The sequence below is a fragment of the Geospiza fortis genome, unplaced genomic scaffold (assembly GCF_000277835.1).
Source record: "Geospiza fortis unplaced genomic scaffold, GeoFor_1.0 scaffold317, whole genome shotgun sequence".
Classification (NCBI taxonomy): Eukaryota; Metazoa; Chordata; class Aves; order Passeriformes; family Thraupidae; genus Geospiza; species Geospiza fortis.
The window spans coordinates 2,755,765-2,778,172 of NW_005054398.1; the positions used below are offsets into that span (position 1 = coordinate 2,755,765).

At 43.6% G+C, this 22,408-nt stretch overlaps 1 protein-coding gene across 1 annotated transcript in view; it reads left to right on the plus strand.

Annotated features, from left to right (window-relative positions):
• Positions 1-22,408, plus strand: part of NEO1 (neogenin 1) — a 125,533-nt gene that overhangs the window by 5,032 nt on the left and 98,093 nt on the right. Inside the window, exons 3-4 of the mRNA XM_031061014.1 lie at positions 12,516-12,791; positions 18,065-18,218. Coding sequence (XP_030916874.1) covers positions 12,516-12,791; positions 18,065-18,218 — 430 coding nt within the window. The remainder of the gene's footprint in view (positions 1-12,515; positions 12,792-18,064; positions 18,219-22,408) is intronic.

The window sequence follows — 22,408 nt, forward strand, 5'->3', positions numbered from 1 at the left end:
GAGCACAGATACACGAGGATCTAAAAGTTGGGAAGTGTGACAGGGACACTGAGTTTGATCAGGCAGACTTATTTGCTCTGTAAATCCATTTCAAGACTGCTCACTAAATTATTTGTTTCACCTCTTGTCATCTTCTTTCCCCAAGTGAATCCAGCTGTTTTTCTTCCTCTTCTTCCACTTATCCTTGCATTTGATAGTTCTTGGCTTTGAGCTTCGTGTCATTTGCTTGGCTGTGATGAGGCAGCTGTGGCACTGCATTGGTACAAACTTCAGGTGTGTCTGAGTTACATTAATTCAAAAGCACTCACTGATAGCTTCTGACTTGTTTTTTCTCACCTCAACTAAATAATCTCCTTGAATTATTATTTCTCATTTAAACACTCACAGAAATTTTATTTTCAAGCCTTCATTTTGTAATTACTTTTAGAAAAGGTACAGACATATCACTTCTGTTAAGAAATGCTCCTGCCATGTCAAGTCAAACTCTAAAATGGGTCAGAAACCAGAAATAGATTTGATATTTATTTTTTTAGTATAAGTGTAGTATCTCCTTTGGAGGCATTGAGCACATTGCAGAGGCAGCACAGGAGGAGGATGTCCCTGAGAAGTGACTCTGGAAATGCCACAGTGAAGTTTCACGTGTTGTTTTGTGTTGAGGCTTTGGGAGACTTCTGACTTCAAATTGGGGATGCTGGAGTGGGCCCATGGTGTCCATACCTGGAAGAAGGATTTGGAGCAAATCCAGCCATACTCAAGCTCTTTGTTCCTGAGCACGGTGTTGTTCTCTGCTCTGCTGACCTGGGTAAATCCCCTCCTCCTGCTGGTCCATCCATGGCTCCTCAGGACTGCTGTGCTGGGGCACAGGGCTTGGGGCAGCTCATTGACAAAGTGGGCACTCCAGAAGTACACCCAAAGCTCCTGTGGCTGCTCCCTGTGTGGGGTCAGGTGTCCCCAGGTTGCTGTGACCATGCCAGGTGTCCCAGGGGCTCTGCAGGGAGGAGGGACCTGCTCTCAGTCAGGTTTTGCTGCTGAGAGTTCCTCCAGACGTCAGACAGAGGGAATGGTCTTTGCTTGGGGAATTGCTCCAGTTTTTAGCTGACCACATTCCCGCTTCAAGATTTATTTGCATCTTATTTGTGTGTGTCCAGCTTGGGGCTTCCAAAGTGATGACTGGGAGAGCTGCAGGAGGCCTGGATGGGCTGTGGTGGTTCCTGAGGCCTGCAGGAGTTAATGGAGTTCTGAGCCAGGTGATGCCAGGGTCTGATCCTGCTTCTGGTGCAGCTCATGACACAGCTCCAGATCCCCATGCTTTGCCTTCTCTCCGTGGGCTAATAAAGAATTTCTCTACCATAAATTTCAAGTATTACTTGTTATAATGCACCAAGGTGCTGCAGATGAGGAAGGCAGGTAGAGATAAGGAATTCTGTATCCATTACAGAATGGATGGCAGGCAGTGGGTGAAGTTGTGGCCAAGAAATCATTATCCATTATCAGGCCATGTAATCATTATCCAGGCCATTCCCTGAGCACAGCCTGTGGGAGGGAGCAGGACCTGGAGGGATGTGGGCTTGCAGTTCAAGGTAGAGCTCTGCAAAGCTCAGCCTCAGAGGTGTGCTGTGCTTCCTTCTGGGGTGTTAGAGCTTAGCAATTGAGTATCAGTCACTTATTTCTGTATGAATAATGGTGAATAGATTAGGATATTTTTCAAACATTATTTTGAACTGAAATTTTGTCTTTGCTTTTTTTACCATAACTACAAGGAGCTGCACAGAAGTAGCTGGATTATTTGGTTCTGTTTGCTCATGTCCTCTGAGAAGTTTGCCAAGCTCTAAAGATTATTTCTCACTAGACTCCATGTGCCATCCCAAAGTGAGAGAGAAGCTCAGAACAAACTGTCCCAGCTCTGCAGAGATGGGGTTAATTTAGGAATAACAGCACATTTTTATTCAAGATTGCACATTTCCTTTAACAGCAAGGAGAAAAAAGCAATCTTGATCTCATCTTTGTGAATAAAGAACATTCTGTATCTTGGAATTGGAAAAAAACTCAGAGCAGAGATTCTTCAGAGGAGGGTATTTAAGAGCACTTAGCCAGTAAGTGACATGGGTGATAAATTTTCCTTGCAGAAATATGTTTTTTCTATGAAAAAAGCATCTGTGTTTTTTATAAATTGGCTTAGATCAAAATGCATTTCTTCATGACAGGTAAATGGCAAAGGTGGTTTTAACACAACTGCAGTTTGTACAGGTTCTGTCAGCTGTTACTGCAAGTGTGAGAGTTTAGACACTTAAGACAATAAATACTCTCTTATTTGTCATTCTCAATTCTTGCAGTTCACATTTGTCCGGTTAAAGTAGCAAAGAAAATCTATGTGAGCCTTTGAACTGGTTTGCAGTTCTTGGACTGAAGGCAAAGGTCCAAGTTCAAAACTATTATAAATTTATAGTCTCAGATTGGGATTTAATACCAGAGCCTCTTGCCATGTCCAGAGCAGAGAAGGGCAGGACTTGCCTGCAGCTGGATTATCACTGCAATCCTGGGGAAAGCCCACAGCAGGGAATGTGACCTGCTTGTTTTGAAACTCTTCATTGACATCTAATGACCAAGGCAGAGCCCAGGTGAAGAGACTCTTAATTGCTTGCTTAAAACTAGTTCCTATTGGAAAACACAGCTTTTCTTAAGCTTTTATATTTCAAATTTATTTCACCTTATATCAAACCAAACCCAGCAGCTCGTTGTGACTAATACTATCCCTGTCCTGAATTCTGTGGGTCAGTGAGCCAGTTAAAGCTTATTTGTGCTTGCTGGAGGGTGACAAATGCTCTGCTGAGGCTGGAGCAGAGGGGGCACAAGGAGATGTGTGGCACTCGTGCCTGAGCTTCCTGCTTTGGTAATGATGTAATAGCACTGCTCAGAAAAAACCCTCGTGTTTTCTAGACTGAAATTCAAGTGCCGTGCAATGCAAGTCTTGTAACTGGCAAAGGGAATATCCTTTGTGCATTTAGTTCATGGGCAAAGTTATATTAATATACTTCAAAATAATATAAACTTACTGTAAATCATAAGAAATGGGAGCTCTGCAGCATATGTTCCATCTTGACCTTTGCCTTTGAAAATATGGCAGGTGATAGAGTTAATCTGTGGAGAAACAGGAATTTGGTGGAAGGGAGTTGGGAGCAAATCCCTGAAATCCATGAGCTGACGCTCAGCTGGGGGGTCTGGGTGGTGAGACAAGGACAAAGTGACACCATACTGATGCTGCATCAACACCCCTGAACAAGAAACTTGGCTGAACTTTGTTTAGATTGGATTCTCATTTGTTAATGTTTTGACTCAGATCAGATTTTTCCCTCTCTGTGCTCTGCGTGTCAGCACCAGCAATCCCTGTGTAATTCTGTTTGACAAGTTAGCGCGGAGCTCGCTCGGAATCCCGAGCTGTCAGCACAGTGATGGTTACATCTGCAGCCTGTGCTCCTCACTCCCTGCCTGCTCCTGTGTGCAATCAGCAAGAGATTGCAGCTTTATTACTGCACAGTGAAGGCTCTGTGTGCTGACATTGTTCAGGTTTCTGCCTGACTCAATATTGCTTTTTGAAAACGATAAGAAGCTGTACTATTGCCCCAAGTGAAGGGTGACACAAAAGCAGCAAGGGTAAGAAGTATCAAGGCACAAGAGTATCTCTGATTAATGTTTTCTTTTTCTGTAACAAAAATTCAAGATGAAATTCAATGACCCTGAAAAGGAGGAAAAATATTTAGAATAAGGAGAAATTAGGTTATGACATTTGCTAGGGTTGAGTTCAGTGAGGTTAGTTCTCGGTAACATTGTTAAAAGCATAGGGTATGTTTCATCCTTCACATAAATATGCTGGGAATAAAGATGTTAAAAAATTGTTAACTCTCCAAGCCCTATTCATTTGCATATAGAAAACCCCTATTTTGGGGGGAACATGGGGAAATGTCTCTGGATAATTTGTATGTTTCTGTAAAGGTGTTCTTATTCCTTCTGTGACAGCCTCTGAAGTTGGCCCTGGCTTAAATGCACTGTCAATCTGCTCTTAAAAACAGAGTAAAAATTAGGCAAAGCAAGGCTCTGTTGTGGAGAGACCTCTAAAAACCTGTTTCTCATACTCTGAGGTTCATGGCCAGCAGCTGCTGGGGGGATCACTGGTGTGCTGATGCCACCTGAGCTGTGCTGGTGTTGGATAATTTGCAGTTATACGGCTTTTAGTGTTTGCCTTTATCCTGCCACACACCCTTGTTGTCTCCAGACACCTCTTTGAGCTGCATGTTTGTGTCTGTAAAAGTTCTTTGTGTTTTGTGTTTGTGTGCTGTTCTGTCAGCCTCCAAGCTCCCTGGTTTTGGGGCTTTCTTTGCCATTCACACATCCCGAGGAGTTTGCAGTGAAATTGTTGGTTATTTCCTGTCTCTAAATGCCTGTTGTCAGGTACCAGCTGTCTTTGTCACTGTCTATAGAGTTGCCTGCAAAAGTTTTTCAGATCTTTCCTTTCTTCCAGTTTTGTGATAAATTTATCCTGACAGTCCTCTCTGTGCATTAATCTTCTTTGAATAGCTTGTTCACATGAGCTTCCGTAATTGATAGCCTCGCCTGGAACTAAAATTATTTAACCTGTCAAGCTCTTTTCTTCCACCACAACCCTCGGATCTTATTCTTCTTTTGTTATGGCTCTTGATTTTGTTTTAGAAAGAGTAATTGTGAGCCTGTAGGGTTCTTATTTTTAGGCAGTCTATTGATGAAGACCTGAAGTTCCTTAAATGATGAGGCAATCTGTGTGCCTTATCTTTAGGGCTTCTCTTGAAATCCCACTGGGGTTTCATTGGTCTTGCTATTAGAATGATCTTCAGCAGCAGCAAATAAATGACTCCATGGTTTGCATGTCCTCAGTTCATTTTTTCTGGCATTAGAATGTTGTTTTAGCTGTTTCTTGGTGTCTGTGGAAGTCAGATTCATTAGCTGCTGCAGCTTTTCCTGCTGCTGCTGGAGCTTTTGTGTTGTTTGGCCCTTGGACTGCCAGTCCTGTCTCCAATTTTCATGATACTATTTCACCTCCCCCACCAGAAGATCTATTTTTTTGGTCTGTGCCATTTCTTGCAGCACTTCTTCAGCCTGACCATGTGCTATGGACAGACATCCCCACCTCACTTCCACTGCTTTTCTTGTAGTTGTGGTTGTCAGTAGTGACCTCTGTATTTTGGAAGATCTTTAAGTCATTTTGTCTCTCCCATTTCATTTCTGAAATAATTGATTGATCTCCTCTTGATATCCCCTAACTAGAATTTGGAATTACTTGTTTTGCCAGGTAGAACATCATATTATGCTGATGTGTTTTCCTTGTCCAAACACCCTCTAAAATTTTTGGATGTGTAGTAGATAAAAGGGAGAAATTGTTCCCTGTGAGGGTGGTGAGGCTGTAGCACAGGTTGCCCGGAGAAGCTGTGGCTGCCCCTGCATCCCTGGAAGTGTCCAAGGCCAGGTTGGAAAGTATTTTCTGCAACATTTTGCTATTTCTCACTATGGTTTTTTGTGGACCTTGCCCATGTCATCAGATAATTGAGCTTGAAAGGGGCCTTGGGACGCCTGGAGTTCAGTTGTTTGTTCAGAAGAGCTCTGAGGTGGCACCAGGTCACTCGGTGTGTCATTGTAGTGACAGTACCTGTGTCTGTGAGTGTTACTGATGTGTCCAGTGACATTTTGCTCTCACTCTGGCCCAGGGACACTGTTTTGAATCAGCACATACCACGTTGTCATGGCTGTGTTTAACCAGGTCAGGATTGTGGTTATGCTCTGACATTTCTCATTTGTGTTCTGTATTCCATATACTTCCCACCTCTGTTTATCCAGCAAGGACAATTTTTAGGTTTTCCTCTCTCCATGTTGCAGTCCTTGTAAAAATCCCCATCCCTTCCCCAAGGAGCTTCCTCCTGCCCAGATTTTTGGTTGTTTTTCCCCTGTCTGCTTTGCCTAAAGCAAAGGGGGAGAATGATGTGCTGCTTGGTGTTTGTAGCAAGGACTGGAAGCATCTGGCCTTTTCCTAGTTCAGGTGCTGCTGGACTTGTGTTCTGCAGGAGTGTTTGTAATTACAAAGTCTGCTCCATGTGCCAGTGAGATCCATGAAATATGGCTCATTAGCAGCAGTGTATTTTAAGCCGTTTCACACCTCTGCCACTCCAACAAATGATGCTGAATAATGTTGGAGAGTAGGAGCTGTGATAATTTAATGAAGTGTCCACAGATGGCTGGACTTATTAATTTTTTAGCAGGGTTGGGGTGAGGAGCTGATGCACTAACAAAATAGGCAGCATCTTTGTGATGGCTGTGCTGCTGAAGGGTAGCAGATGTTGGAGCTGTCCTAACAATAGGGGATCATGTTTCCATTCTCCAGGACCTCCTCATGGTGCTGAAATCTCCACACTCCCCAAGAGGCTGTTTGGGGAAAGGAGTTACAGTTATGGATTTGTCATGAGTTCAAATTCGATCAGGCAGACAGGAATGGGGGAAAATTCAAGTGGCTGGAAATTGTGAGCAGTTTGTGGGATCATTTACAGACTAGTTGGATGAATTTCAGATGGAGAATGGAAGCTGTAGGGTGGAATGTTTGGAGCTGGTGCTGCTGGAGTTACTTTAGACTTGGGTAAGTTAGGAGAAACTTGAATAAAAGTTAACTCTGGGCAGCAAAGGCTTTTCACAGATGGTATCCTGGAGGGAACAGGATGGAAAACCTGCCAGCTGCTCCTGTGCTTTGCTTTTTCCATATTGCAGTAGGAATGGGGGGAAAAATGGAAAACATTTGCTGAGCACATCGAGATGTCACAAGAAGGCCTGAAACCAGCCTTGGGAAAATGTTAATTGCACAAACATGTGTTGTGTGTGTTTAGAGCAGTCTAATGCTTGTACAAAGTGTTATCTTAAATTCCAGTCAGAGCAGTGGCAACAGAGGGGATACAAGTGAGGAAAACTCCCAGAGGCTTGTGACCACTCCTAGAGCCCTGCCCCAGGCAGGAAGAGGGGATTCTTCCCTAGAGATGAGGAGATGGTTCTCATTTCTCACTTCCCTTTTGCAGTATTGCATTGGTGAGATGGGTCCCAAAGGGTTGGCAGGACCCTGGGGGGGTTGAACTGTGCATGGCAATGGCATCCACGTTAACCAGAGCAGTGTTTGCAGTGTTTCTGGCAGGCTGCAGAGCACAGGCAGGTGTGACTCTGCAGTTACTGCACTCAGGTGAGCCAGTTATGTAGTAATGGTTGATAATGAAGCTTTTTTCCTTTCAGTCTCCTTGGAAATGATTGGCACTGGCTGCAGTTGCAGGGAGGCTGCTGAACTAGATTGGCATCTGGCTCAGGGCAGTGAATTCCCTGATTCTGCAGAGTCCAGGAGATGAAATACTGGCTCCATTGAGGGCAGGAGACTACAGCCAGAATTTTAACCATCTGTGTTTTCTAGGAGCATGGGAATTATTGCTCTTCTAGGCACATCTTTTTCAGAAATGGAGACAATGAGCCACAAATCTCAGTAAGGCTGAGGCTGGGAATGCTGATTGAATGCACCACATTTGCATTAATAGATTGTTCATTCACATTCCTACCATTGCTCTGGGCTTGGATGAGGGGAAGGAGGAAACAAAAGGGAAGGAGAAAAGAGGCACAGAGTTGACTTCCCCACCTTCTCTGCCATTTGCATTGTCCTGGCAGAAATGAGGGGTTTGGGATGCATCTAATCCCTGTTATGTGCACGTGAGTGCACTGTTGCTTATGTGTCCTCCTGCCTGTGTTTAGAGAACATTCCAAATGGAAAATCATCCTTCCTAAATTGAGTTTATTAACCTGCATTCTTGCTAGGTCAGTAGTATTTTCCTTTGGTGTCTTGAAATCGATACCTAATGTATGTGCACTGCCACAGAATGATTAATGTGTGTACAAACATGAAAAAATTGTCTTCAATGTCAGAAGCCCAAAGTGTCATTTATCATGACATTCATTTACCAAAAGATGGGCTGATGTCTTCAACTGATTGTCCTGCACCACATGGCTGAGGAGTGGGGGCTGCTTCCTCAATTAGGAGTGTATCTTCCATCCCTGGAGTGCCCAAGGCCAAGTTGGATGGGGTTTGAAGCACCCTGGGACAGTGGAAGGTGTCCCTGCACAGGGCAGGGGGTGGCACTGGATGGGCTTTAAGGTCCCTTCCACCCCAAACCATCCTGGGCCTCTACTCATCATTAGAACCCCTTGCTCAACCTTCTTGGTTGAAGTGTTTGGGAAATACCAAGCACTGAGAAAACTTTTTTTAAATTTAACTTTAAAAATGGTTTTAAAAGTGTTTGTAGTTTAACTAGACTGAGTTGGCTCATATGGAAATGCCTCTAAAAGCGACTATAGAAAGTTCAGGAAATGCTGGCTTAGAAGTTGGTAATTGATGTTTTGAAGGGAGCAGCTCTGTAATGGAAAGGTTCTGGGCTGGGAGATGAAAGGGTATTTTCTAGTGGCTCACTGCTGCAGGAGGTGTGCCAGCACTCTGGGACCTGCTCCTGGATTTATAAACAGATCTCCAAATTAATAGTAATTAAGGCCTGGATTTGGAGTGCTTTTTGTAATGCATCATGATTGTTTTGTGGTTGTTTGTTAGCTAAAGCAAAGGGTCCTCCTCCACAATGGAGGCTTTTAAGCAGTGCAAATTGCCAATAATTGTAGAATAAGAGAAAATTACTCTTTAGGACAAAATTATAGGCTAGGTTAAAATGTATATTTTAAAACCACACAGGACTATGACGAAATACAGGTTTTAGTGGCATTTAAGATGACTTGGAAAATGAACTGTAATTTCATTTCCAGTGAGTAATGAAACCATCTTGAATAAAGCTTATTTAACCTCAGTGGAGCACCTGCACACAACAGAAGGCACAAGGTCTGTCTTGTCCAGGAAATGAACAGCACTTGTCAGGGATTAAAATTAAAGGATATTTGAGCTGTATGTGAGAAATTGCAAGGCTTCAGTCCTCCAGGGGCTTTCCTGCTTGTGCTTGAAGTAGCCTGTGTGGGGCTGTACCAGTGGGAGCTGCTGGGAGCAAAGAGATGGCAAAGGTGAGCTGAAAACAGAAGTCACAGGGTCACCTGGCTGAAGGAGGAGACCCAGGATTCCCTCCCAGGATGGGGAAAGAAATGGCTTCATATGCTTCATATGCTCTCTTAATAAATGAGAATATTGAGAGAGATAAGAATCAGAGGTAATTATGAACATATAATGGCTTCTGTCAAGGAGGAGATTTTCAGAAAGGACAGATGCTTCAGAGACTGGAGTTCAGAGGCTCAGGGTTAACAGCCTCATCAGCTGTAAGAACAACTTATTTAGCCACTGAATTAGTGAGTGTGGCAAAGGAGGAGACCTTGTTACCCTTGCTGTGGCCTCCACGGTCTCCCAGGAAGAATTAAGTCATGCTCCAGACTGACTCATGCTGGAACTTGTGAGCACAGTGTGCAGATCAGGCAGGTGCAGAGGTACCTTGGGGTTGTGCTGGGACAGAGGGATGGGTGATGCAGGACAGGAAATGGTTACTTGGCTTCTAGGATGGATTGTGCAGAGCCACTGAGATGGTTCCATCTTTGGGGAAGATGTTTTCAATAGAGAAGCAGTTTTGTACTATTTCTGTGGATATTTGTGATCTTAAATGACTCTAGGCACTGGGGTTTGTGTTTCTGCCAGGAGTGCTTGGTGGAGAGCAGGAGGCATTGGGGTCAGTTGGAGCAGGGCAGGTTCTGACTGGGTTTAAAGAGGGAGTTCTGCTCCATGAGGTAGAAGAGGTTGCCCCAGGGTTGTGCAGTCTCCACCCCTTGGGGATTTTTGAGGTCTGACTGGACAAATCCCCAAGTTACCAGCTCTGACCTTGTAGCTGATTCTGCTCTGGCTGGGTGCCTTCCTTCCAAACTTATCCCAGCAATCTGCATCTTTAAAGGTGAATGGGTGTTATGGGAATGAGGGAGAGAAACTAAAGATTGTAGCTTCATTAAGCAGAAGGAAGGTTGAAAGAAAGAAGTTGGATTTTTTGTTCCTGTGAATACCTTGGAGGGACTGATGGATAAATATCAAAGATGCAAAATAATACCAAAACAATGTCAAGATCAAAGGACTGCAAGATGGTCGGGAGTACAGTGGGAGGGGAAACTAGAAACAAAGTTTCTTGGAGGAATGAAGTTATGGAAGGAGTCCCCAGGTGGGACTCAGAGAGGGAAGAAAATATGTAACAGTTGGAGATGAGCTGTATGGGGTTGTGGAAGGAACTTGACGGCACAGAAGTGATTTATATGTTAGGATATATAAATCCTAAATGTTAGGATATATGAATCCTCTTCTGTTAGGATTCAGTCTGGCTGTCCTGCAGGATCAGTCCTTCTACTGGTGCATTCCCAGTGCATTTGTGATAGGTATTAAGTGAGACTTGTGAAAATAGGGGGTTGAACTGTGGCAGCTTTGATCATTTCCTGTGCAGAATGCTTAGGATGGGGTGACCGTGGCTGCCTGCCCATCCAGCTGTGCCCTCGCTCTGCTCCTCAGCAGGATGGAGAGGAAAGAAGATTAAAGTTACTGAGTCAAGATGGGATCACTCCCAGCTACTGTAATGGCAGAACAACCTTGATTTGTGGAAAATTAATTTAATTTCTTGACATCTAAAGTCATTTGAGTGGTAAGAAAAAACCAAAGTACTCTCCCTGCCTGCTCCCCATTTCAATGTTCAACTGTCTGCCTTCAGTCCCAATTCTTCAGCCTCATGCTCTACCCTGGTTTCCCCAGGGTGGCACCCAAAGCTGCCCTTCCTCCTCTCCCTCCTCCTCCTCTGACCTGCCCACTCCAGGACTGTACCTCACCCTTCCCTCACTGCTGTTCTGTGGTATTCCCTGTCTTGGATGTGCCCCCAGCTTCACTGTCTGCCTCAGCTGTGGCTCCAGCTGTGTCCTCAGCCTCTTCCCACCACTCCCCCAAGGTTTGGCCTCTCCAGCCCAACTGTGAAGCCATTAAGTGGGCTCTGGGTGTTCCTGGAGAACATTTTTATGGAAAAGGTGACACAGGTTGTGCAGTGCTGCTGGGTCAGCTCTGTGGTGTGCCCTGGAGAAACTCCAGTCTCAGCCACACTGGGAATGTTCACATACAAATGTTTATCTCAATATTTACCTTGTGGCACCGTACAGAGGCTTTTGTAGCTGGAGGTGGTAAGTGAAGATGTTTTATAGGCTGCCTTGTAGAAGTTGTGGCTGTTCCATCCCTGGAAGTGTCCCAGGCTGGCCAGGGCTTGGAGCACCTTGAGATAGTGGAAGGTGTCCCTGCCCATGGCAGGGGGTGGGACTGGGTGAGCTTTAAGGTCCCTCCCAAGCCAAACCATTCCAGGATTCTGTGATTGTTGGGTCTGTTTGCCTTTACACAATCCATGTTTAGCGCTGTCCTGTCAGCTGTTAAGGTTTTTAAAGAGTTGGAGAGCATCTTAATGTCACCCTGATTTTTTAAGATTTTCTAAGCCTTCTGATGTTTACATTCTTGTAACAAGCTTTCTCACACACTTTCTGTAAATAACTTCTTGTTTTGCATTCTCCTATGGAGGAGGAGAAATTTGATGGACTGTTGGTTTGTCCAGTGTCATTGGAGGGGTGGCACTGTCACCCTCCAATCCACTGTCTCTTTTAGAAAGCGATAAATGTTAGAGTCAGAAAATAAACTTCCCTTTTTACCTTGAGAACAGCAGCGTGTCCATGTTGTGTTATTTCATGTCCTGTAGTGATGTGGAAAATGTGTATTTTTGAATGGCTTTTTGCAAATATTAAAATGAATATTATATGTGTTGTGTTAGAAAGTAATGCTGTATTAATTCTCTTAGGTAGTGTGTTAAATATAGTTTTAGGTTATAACATAATGTTAAAACAGAAACTATGCTATGTAAGATACTTTTTTTTCTAAAGAAAAGACTCACACTGAGATAGCAGTTACAGGACACCAAATCTTTCAGAGAAAGAGAATTTATTGCTCCATTATCAGGAGAAATGAACTTCTTCCCACCTCGCTCAAGCAGGATGACACTTTTAGGATTAAGGTGAAGAAGCTGACACTGACCAGACAGAATCCTGTGTTTGAATGGAATTTATGCATCACGTATGAAGTGTATGAATATGCAACAGGTTATTGTTTTTAAGGATTAATCCTCTGTTATCGTGGGTCCTTTTTCGGGCTTGTGCTGCCCAGAAAAAGGTACCTGGACATCTGTAACTCTTTGTTTCAATTGTCTCATATTGTCCTAATTCAAATTGTCCAAATTATTATCACTCTAATTGTATTACTATTTTTATAACCATTTTATTACTATTAAACTTTTACAATTTTAAAAACAAATGATTGGCGTTTTTCACAATGACATCTTGACTCTTCCAAAACTACGTTCTTGAGTCTTGACTTGAACTTCCAGTCTTTGGTGTCGTGCACAGACCATCTCAAATCCGTTATCCTTTTGCTTTTCTCGCAGGTCTGCCCAGGTTCACGAGCCAGCCGGAGCCCACGTCCGTGCGCCGCGGGGGCAGCGCCGTGCTGGGCTGCGAGGTGACGGCCGAGCTGGCGCCGCTGCTGCGCTGGGAGCGCGACCGGCAGGCACTGGCCCCGGAGCCGCGCGTGCTGCAGCTGCCCGGGGGGGCCCTGCTGCTCAGCAACGCCTCGGACAGCGACGCGGGGCTCTACCGCTGCGCCCTGGACAGCCCCGGCACCCCCAAGTACAGCGACGAGGCCGAGCTCAAAGTCCTGCCAGGTACCTGTGGGATGTGTTCTCTGAACCTCAGAGAAGTGTGGTCTTTGTGAGGGTCCCCAGGATGAGGGAAGAGATGAGAATCTGACTGCATGTTCTCAGAAGGCTGATTTATTATTTTAGGATATTATATTATTGTTGCAGCCTGAATTGCTGCTAGTAAAGTGCAAGGTAAAGAAGCTAAAAGGGCCTTTGCATAATATCCACAGATGTTGAATTCAGCCACGTGGTGAGAGGTTCCTATCCCAGACCCACACACCCCTCAAGGTCCAGCTCTCTCCCCCAGGGGCCTCCTGGCTGACCTTGGTCTCCTTGGGGCGATAGGTGGTTTGTTAGATGGGGGTTTATCGATCCCAACGACAGGAGTGTAGGTTGGATGATTAAGGAGAAGGTGAGTCATGAAGTAAGCATGATAAAAAATCAGGGGCTGGGGTTTAGTTGAGGCATACCATTAAGGAAGGAGAGAGTCTTCTTTCTTTAGCTGAAAAGCTGGTTCACAGCTTCTTAATGATTAGGATGATATTAGAGAGGATCAGCTTTCGAAGTTAGCGGGCGGGCAGTACAAAGATAAGGGCCAGGCAGGGGAATGGGAGGGAGTGGCTCAGGAACACCTATGTTCGGACACAGGAGCAGGGGAAGGAGCCAATGGGGTGTGACTTAGGAGATGCCCCCTCAGGGCTTCCACATATTATATTAAAAGAATGCTATACTAAAACTATACTAAAGAAAAAGCAAGGATACATCAGAAGGCTTAACAAGAACGATAATGAAAACTCATGACTGACTCCTCAGTCTGACACAGCTGGCTGTGATTGGTCATTAAATTAAAACAATTCACATGGAACCAATCAAACATGCACCTGTTGGTAAACAACCTCCAGACCACATTCCAAAGCAGCAAACACAGGAAAAGCAATCAGATAATTATTATTTACATTTTTCTCTGAGGCTTCTCAACTTCCCAGGAGAAGAAATCCTGGTGAAGGGATTTTTCAGAAAATATCATGGTGACAGAGAAGCAGAGAAAAGAATGATCAAAACAGTTCTTGCCTCATTGGCTGCTCCTGTGTTGTGCCAAAGTTGAATGCAATATGGAGATGGTTTACCCAAAGTGATGGTGGTTTGTTTCCTTGGCCTATAAGGGCCAAGCAGGCTGTCAGTCAGCAGAGAGTCACAAGATTTTGGGCAGTTGAGTTGAGTTGGGTGCTTGTTCAGATTCAGTTTAGATGTAGTGTAATACAGTATAGTATAATAGTAATGTAATATAGGGTAATATAGATGTATAGTATAATGTTTGTACATATTATATATATTTTTTATATATCATATATTTTAATATATTATATATTATATATTTTTAATATATAATATATATAATATATATAATTTAAAGTAATATAATATAGTGTAATATATATGTATAGTATAATATGTGTGTATATTATAAATATTTTATATATATTATACGTATTTTTATATATTATATATCTAATATATATGATATACATAGTATAAAGTAATATAGTGTAATATAGTATAGTAGAATAGTAATGTAATATAGTGTAACATATATATGTATAGTATAATGTTTATATTTTATATATATATAAAATATACATAGTATAATATAATGTAATATAGTGTAATATAGTATAGTGATTCTATAGTATAGAATAATGTAGTATAATAAAGTAATTAATTGGCCTTCTGGTATCCATAGAGTCAGGTGCATCACTTTCTCCCCATCATCAGGGTTGCCCTGCCTTTACTGTAGGTACCCACTGCTGCTCTCTGTACTGAGCTGCTCCAGGCCCCGAGCTCTTCAGGGCTGGACACTGGTGACACTCACAGGCTGCTTTCCTGTTCTAATGGTTCAGCTTTTAAGGCATTTTGGGGGAAAAAAAATTAAAAGCTGCCAGTAATACACTTCCATTGAGTTGTGTTACAAAGGGGAACCAACTGTTTCTTTGAGTAGAAGTGTCTGGGGACTTGTACATTTTTTTCAGGTTGAATCCCATGTTTCAAACCTTGTGGAAGCTTTGCAAAGAAATTGGTGCTGAGTCTGTCACTCTTGGGATGCTTAAGCTCAGGTGGTTTTAATTCTTCCCATATGCAGGAAGTTCTGACCATCTAAACATTGGGACCTTTGGGGGAGTCTTCAACTCAGGGTCTTTGTCCACAGGCCTGATCTTTTCACAGTGGCTGGAAACAGGCTGGAGACACTCACAGGCTGCCTTCCCATATTTAATGGTTCAGCTTTTAAGACATTTTGTGGAAAGACTTCTTAAAAAAATCCCCAGTAGTATACTTCCATTGTGACATGATACAAAATGGGAATTGACTGTTTCTGTGAATATAAAAGTTTGGGGATTTCTAAGTTTCTCAGGTTTAATCCCATGTTTCAAACCCTGTGGAGGCTTCCCAAAGAAATTGATGCTTAGTCTGTTGCTCTTGGGATGCTTTAGCTGAGGTGCTTTTAATTGTCCCAATATTCTGGAAATTGATTGTCTAAGCAGTGGGACTTTTTGGGAAGTCTCCAACCCTCAGAGGAGGTGACATTTTATTTTGGAAGGTTCAGCTTTGCCTGTTGTGCTGAGATGTTGAGATATTTTTGTTAGAACAGAAGTCCAGTGCTGATGTAAACTGTTGGCACATTCAGTGTGTTCTGTTCCCAGTGACACCACCAGCTGTTCTAATACAAAGGTTTGAAAAGTGACCAAAAATAGGACAGGAATGTGGGTTGTGCTTTCCCAAAGTAGGGAAATACAGCCTATGTTTCATATGGGGTTCCTTAATTATTCCCAGAGCTGTCTCTTCTGGTATAGTCTCCATGTTAGAATTCTCATTCAGTTGTTACTCTTGGAGAGCTGCTGGAGGGAGTTGCTGAATTTCCACCTTGGGAATCTCTCAGGGTTAGGCTGGACAATGTCATGGTTGGCCTGACCTGGTTTGGGCAGCAGGTGGACTTGAGGCAGGTGGGGGCACCTCCAGGGGTCCCTTTAAGGAATAGCTCTGTTTCTTGTCACTATGGCCCTTCTCTACTAAGAATACTAAATTATTCTGTAAATTACCCCAATTTTTACAATTGTTGCTGTCTTTTGAAATTGGAGTGTTGGAAATGAATCATGCTTCAAGTAGGACTGTTTCTTTCAGTTCTTTGGCCTTTCCAAAGCCTTGTCTCTTCTCCAACTAAGGATACAGGGCTTGAAGAAAAGCACTTTTGGAAAAGATTGATTGAATTCCTGTAGTTTGGATTGCCTTCATGTTTCTGCAGCCCTTCAAATGCTGAGGATTTTGCTGATTTTTTTTTTTTTTGAATACTGAAGATTTCTTGAAAACTTCCATATTACACTGATCTTTTGAATCCTTTTTGGTTGCAGCTGTAGTTTCCTTGCTTTTGTAATGTTTTGCTGAAAGTGATGAAATAGAGCTGTGTTAGAGAATTTAAATGATGCTGTTTCTTTGCTCCATCATGAATCCAAAAGTATTGATGGTGAAGTTTGGTAAAATCCCTCCCAGCAGGCTTTTTTTTAGAAAGTGGGATTAAGCTGTTGAAGGGAAAACTCCCTTAGTCTTGAGCAGCCCCATAATTGATTGTTTGGCCTGAGAAGCATTTGAAAGAAGGATTTGGATTAATCTGTCCTTTATTCACTTTATTCCTCATTTAAATGGTTATCTGATGTGGGGCTGACAGTGAACCCAGCACTGTTTCCCAGGCTTTGAAACACACCCAGCACACTCCTGCATCCCAGGGATTGGCATCCTCAGGGAGTGTTCTGCTGCTTAAACGTTCTGCCAGGCTGCCACTGAGCAGAGAGATGCTTTTCTGAGCTCTGCCACTTCACAGGGGGTGCTTTCAAACATAGGATTGCAAGGGAAAAATGTCACTTACCTCTGGGATCCAGTTTCCATTTACCTGGGAGCTGAACTCCCTCCTGGCAGCTTGGAGCAGTGGGAGTTGTGTCTCCAGGGAATCACCCTGGCTCCTGTCAGTGTAAGCATGGCTGCCTGGAGGTGTTGTGCCCCTGCTTTGCAGCCTGGCTGCTCCACGTGCTGCTCCAGGTCCCTGTCACTTCTTCTTCCCCACGCACAGCAGGGCAGGCAGAGCAGTTCCTGCCAGGAATGTGGCCAGAGCTGCAGGGATGGGGCTGGCTGATCCAGGACTGCTCAGAGCTTGGCTGCCTCTGCCTGTGCCAGCTCCCACATGGGATTTCCACCTGCTCTGCTTTCCCCAAGTGTCCTGGCACCTCCTCGTGTTGTGCCTTGGGGCTTGTGTGTGCCCTGAGCTCAGTGCTGTGAACACTCAGTTTTATTTTTAGTGTTTTGAGCTGAGGAACACTAAAACAACAACTTCCTGAAATCCCTGTGAGTATCACCTCGGGCCCAAGTGACAGAGCAGCCAAAGATGTGTGTGATGAGACACAGAGGGTGCTTCATTCAGGGAGCAGGAGTAGGGTAGGTACAGAATACTCTGCCCCCATTTGAGGTGGCCAGAAATAGTTTGAGGCTTTGTTCAGTTGTGGAGCTTTGCTGCCATAACTCCTTCAAACACCTCTCAGAGTGCTGGCAATGCAGGGTGAGCCCAAAGTGCAGGTGCTCTGCAGAGCTCACTTCACCTGGGCACAGTGCAGGGCACAGACAGAGGGAACACTTTAGTAGGGACTGAACAAACATGTCAGTGCCTCCTGCTTCTTCTTAGGGGTGGGAGGAAAAAGGAACAAACCCCACTCAGCCTAATCCAATGTAGAACCACTTCAGAGGATTCCCTGTTTTCGTAAGGATGGAGAGCTGTGGTGGGGCATTTTTATTTTGTGTTATTCAGCATGCACGTTCTTTGGTTGTTGTATTTTACTTGGGGTCAGTCACTGCTGCAAAAATTTCATTTTCCAGTGTATAAAAGCACTTCCTCAGGAGGTTCCCTGATGAAGACCAAGGCTTGCTGGACAAACGCAAACCTGCTCCTTTCTTTCCTAAATTTCTGCTACCTGAAAGTTCTAGTTCCAGAGCTGTACTTTTGAGCTGGAATAGTTTCCCAGAGAGCTGGAAGAGTGAGAATCCCAAAAGTGGGGAATGACTTTGCATGTCTGGAGGAAATGGTAACCAGGCTGGGAGAGGCTGTGGGTGAGGTGGGGATGGAATCCTCCGGAGGGGCAGGAAAGGAATTAGAAGTTTCATTTGTGATTTTCTTTGGCCGGTTGGGCTTTGGTTCAGAGGGTTTCTGGTGGTTTTTACCATGAGTTTGCACCCGGTGCCAGCTGTGCCCTGTCCTGTTGCAGATGCAGAGGAGCCACAGAAGCTGGCGCTGCTGAAGCCGCCCTCGTCCCTGAGCCGCCTGGCCGGGCAGAGCGCCCTGTTCCCCTGCGTGGCCGCCGGCTTCCCTCCTCCCCTCGTCAGGTGGACACGGAACGGGGAGGAGCTTCCCACCGATGGGTGAGTACCGGTTGTGACAGCCCTGTCCCTGTCTGATGGCAGCCATCAGCTGGAATCAGCGTTTGGGGTAGTGCACTCCTTCATTTGGGCTTGAAACCTGCAGAGCAGAGCCTGAGCCCAAGTGCTGGAGGGCTTCAAGGCTCACTGTTGGGATAAGGGAGACTTTGGAACAGTCTCAAGGTATTTTTTTGCAGCCATTTGAAGCCAAGAAATCTTGTCTGAAACGGGGAGGTTATTAAGAATAGACTACTTTTAGACTGGCACTGGAGTAGAAGCAGCAATTGAGGATGCTACAGGAAAAGGAGGATGACTTGACTTGGGGTATTCTGAGTGTGAAGCTCTGCACTCATTCTTTCTGCAGTGGAAATGTCCACTCTGTGTCAGAATGTCCCACAGGAATGGAACAATAAGTGTTTAAAGCAAAATGACACATTTTCCTCATTAAAATAGAATGATAAAACTGCAGGCATGATGGCAAAAAAATCAGTGAGCTTTCAGAGCTGTACAGAGTGAGAACTTATACATTGTCATTGCTGGCATAGTCAGAATAATGTGGTAGGAAATCCATATTAAAATAGCAGAACAAATCTTATCAAGGCTGTTTTTGTCCATGTAATGAACATGCTTCCTAGAACCAGGATTTCAAACAGATATTTGAATGTTTTCCATGAACCTCAAAGTCAGCAGTGAGATTAATGGGGAGCCAAGTTAATCATGGAACAAGGAGAGGTAAATTGTGACACAGAAAGCAGCCAGAACAATGCTCAAGTCTCTGCAGCACCAGGGATATAATATATCTCTCTTTTGGCAACTCTTAAATTAAAAGAATCCAGGGGCTGGTAATTTGAACTGTCTTTGATGGGAGGCTGCTGTGGGAAATGACAAACAGCCCCTGAGAGATGGTGCTGTGTCAGTGTGAAGGCACATGATTTAAATTCAGGGGGTTTGAGAAATATAAGAACTCACTCCCCTACAAAAGCTGGTGCAGACTCATTAGAGCAGCACAATCAAATGGGGTGAAATGGCAGAATAAACGTGCCTGGCAAGAGCTGAATTTGTTGTTCTTGTATGTAAAGTGATGTCATGTCACATCTTTGGGAAGTTTTGATGCCCTGTCCTTCTCTAGGTTGTGGCACATTCAGGGCACAGGGAGGTTAAAGCTCTCCTTTTATTTTCTTGATTTTTGAGACATAAAGCCCAGATTTTCCCACCACTGAATACAGTGCTGTTAATTCCCTTTGGAATTTGCTTCCCTCATTCTCTGAGGTTACCATGATAACTTCTCAGGGCTTCACAGGTATTTTCTTTTTCTCATAACTCAGAGTGAGAAATTGTTCTGGAGGGCTGGAGCATAACATTAGTAAATATACTTGATCTTGAAATGTACACAATTTAAACCAAGTCTAACCTGATTTTTCAGAATATTTAGCATTAGTGTTTAGTGGTTTGCCTTTTGTTACAAGAGTTGGGTTCCAGTTGACTTTTTTCTTTTTGCAACACTTAGCTCTTTCCTTAAAGTGAAACGTGCTCATTGCAGGCTTGAGTTTTAAGGTAGGTAAAGGTAGAAATTTGATCTTTTCCCCCTCCGTGGGGTAAACTGTTTTCATTGTTCCTTCAAGTGATCAAACTGAGCCAAAGCTCCCAAGTCTGCTGCTTGTGACTGTGGCTGAACAGGGCAGAGATTCAAAGAGCTGAGAACAGAGACCTCTTAAACTCCATTTACCCTCCAGCTATTGTGTTATTGGTGTGAATAGAATAACTGGAAAATCTCCAGAAATTAAGATTCTTTGTTGGAGAAAAGCCTGCAGTTACTGTTGCTAAATAGCTACCTTAGCTTGTTATGCATGGTCTGTTAATGTAATTACAAATTAAATCACATTTAATTTGTATTAAAATCCCCTTTTGATATAAAAGTACGACTTTCTTAGCATGGATTTTCTTTATCCCAAGAAAAAACGGATTCTTTTCATCTGGGCAGGTTTTAATGTCCCTTCTGCCTGGGAAAAGCTCTGAAATCCCAGGTTTGTTTATGCACACCCCCATCCCAAACATTAACATACATATATGTAGGTATGGCCATATATAATGGGACATTTCTCTGTGTGTGTCTGGCCTTAGGAAACAAAACTCAGACAGCATGGGGAGGTTATCCCTAATTTTGACCCCTTGTTAAAGGACTTTACACAAAACCTTATTTTTACTTTTGTCATAACTGTGGTAATTAATTAATACAAAATAGAATGTTTGCCTTTCAAGTTGTATTCCTAAGGAGAATATGGATGGGAGCCTGTATTTATAGGAAAATAGATGAATTTTAAGGATAGGGAGTGGTGGGGTTTTGGTATTAATATTTGTTATAAGATCTGGAGAAAAGGGAAGGTGATTAAATTTGATGGATTATTTGTTGAAGACTGCAATAAGATTTATGTTAATGGATAAATATGAGTAAACTTGAGTGATGGCAGCCTTGGCAGTTGTTCAGACAGCCTGTAATGCAATATATTGTGAAATTAGTTGCTGTGATAAAATATTTTCCAAATTAATTAGAGTGTGAGAGAAGGAAGCTTTGGGTGTTGGGTGAGAAATGGAAGTTAACTCAGTGCTCCAAGTTTCCATTGGATCAAGGCTCTTAGAACTCCAAGGAGTCCTTCTGAACTCACTATGTTGAAGATTTTTAAAGAAATCTGAGAGACTGCTGACTTCTTGGTTCTCCATAAAGAGTGCCACTAAAGACTAAGAAGCTTTCCCTTGAATTGGTTCACTGGCCCAGCTTGTAATCTTCATATTTTATAGTTTTCCCAAATCTGCACTGTTTGTAAAGAAGGGAAAAGACTAAACCCTGCTCTAGGAGCTCCAAAACCCAAAGGAGGGCTCCAGCCTGGTGTGTGATCCATGGTGGCAGGTGGCACATGGACAGATGTCATCCATGGGCTCAGCACTGGGAATGTCCTCCTGATTTCCAGCTGGATTGGCTCCATGGACTCCCAAGTCAGTGGTGTCTCTGCCAGGAATGTGGAGAATACTGAGGGAAAAGGAAGGAACAGGGAAGGCTCTGAAGTGTGAAGTTATTGGTATAAATCTTAGGCCCTTTATGGAAAACTTCCTAAAGGAAAATCTCCAACATTGCCTGGTACAAAAGGTTAGAATGGAGCTGTTCTATTCAGGCTGAGTGGCTCTTCAGGTTTAAGCCAGCTTGGAGCCTTTTCTACCCAGTGAATATTTTTTATTTCAGTCTCCATTCTGGCTGAGGATCCTGCTGTGTGAAGAGTCTGTTCTTCAGCAAGTGCAGGAGTCACTTGGTGCTTTTGACAATTCCTGACTTGGGAAGGGAAGCTCCAGGTGGCTGCCCAGGTGGATTTGTCCTCAGAGCTTGGGACACAGGCACAGAGAAGTGTCTGTGAGGTTATCTGCTCTGAAAACCGTGCAGTGTGTGGATCAGTGTGTGCTCCACCAGCATATATTGTATCTTCATTTATCCTGGGACATGTCTGTGGGAGAAGGAACAAATGCAGGTGCCACAGGTTCTGAAAAACCTGCAGCAGATGAGATGCTTCATCTGAAACTAAGCCACTGAAAGGACTTGAGCAGTAACATTTTAATGTCTGCAAAGTCCAGCAAGCTCTGCAGCAGCTTTCTACTGTTCAGCTTAGCAAAATTTCGTGTAATTGAAAAATTCCTGCAGAAACATGGTTGTACATGTAATACTTCCCTGCAGTGAGGGGATGACAGCTGAGGCCACTTGTGCCATGTTCATTTCTGCTCTATGAAGTCTGTGATTGTAGGATCACATCCACATCCCTAATGCAGGGTTTTCTTTAGTGCTTCCCACCAATGTGAGAATATTACACATTTCTGTTTGCAGGGTTCTGAGTGATTGGTACCAAGTGAATTACACTTGCCCAGCTCAGGAAAGGTTAAGCATAGCAGAGTAATTATGGAGATTTTTCTGGTAGTAGATCCCACAAAATAATCTAATTTACTGTCTAATTTTATCTGCTGTACTTACTGAGACAGCAAATAGATTATAAGATGTTTGGGGAATAGTAATTTAAAAGAGGGAAGAAAAGCCCAAACCTCAGGGTATAACTGACAGTTTGACTACAGTAAATTAATAAAGGCTCACTATATTTTGTGATAATGAAACACAAAGAGCCTGTGAGTGAGGCGTCCAGAGTAGCTCAGTAATTGTA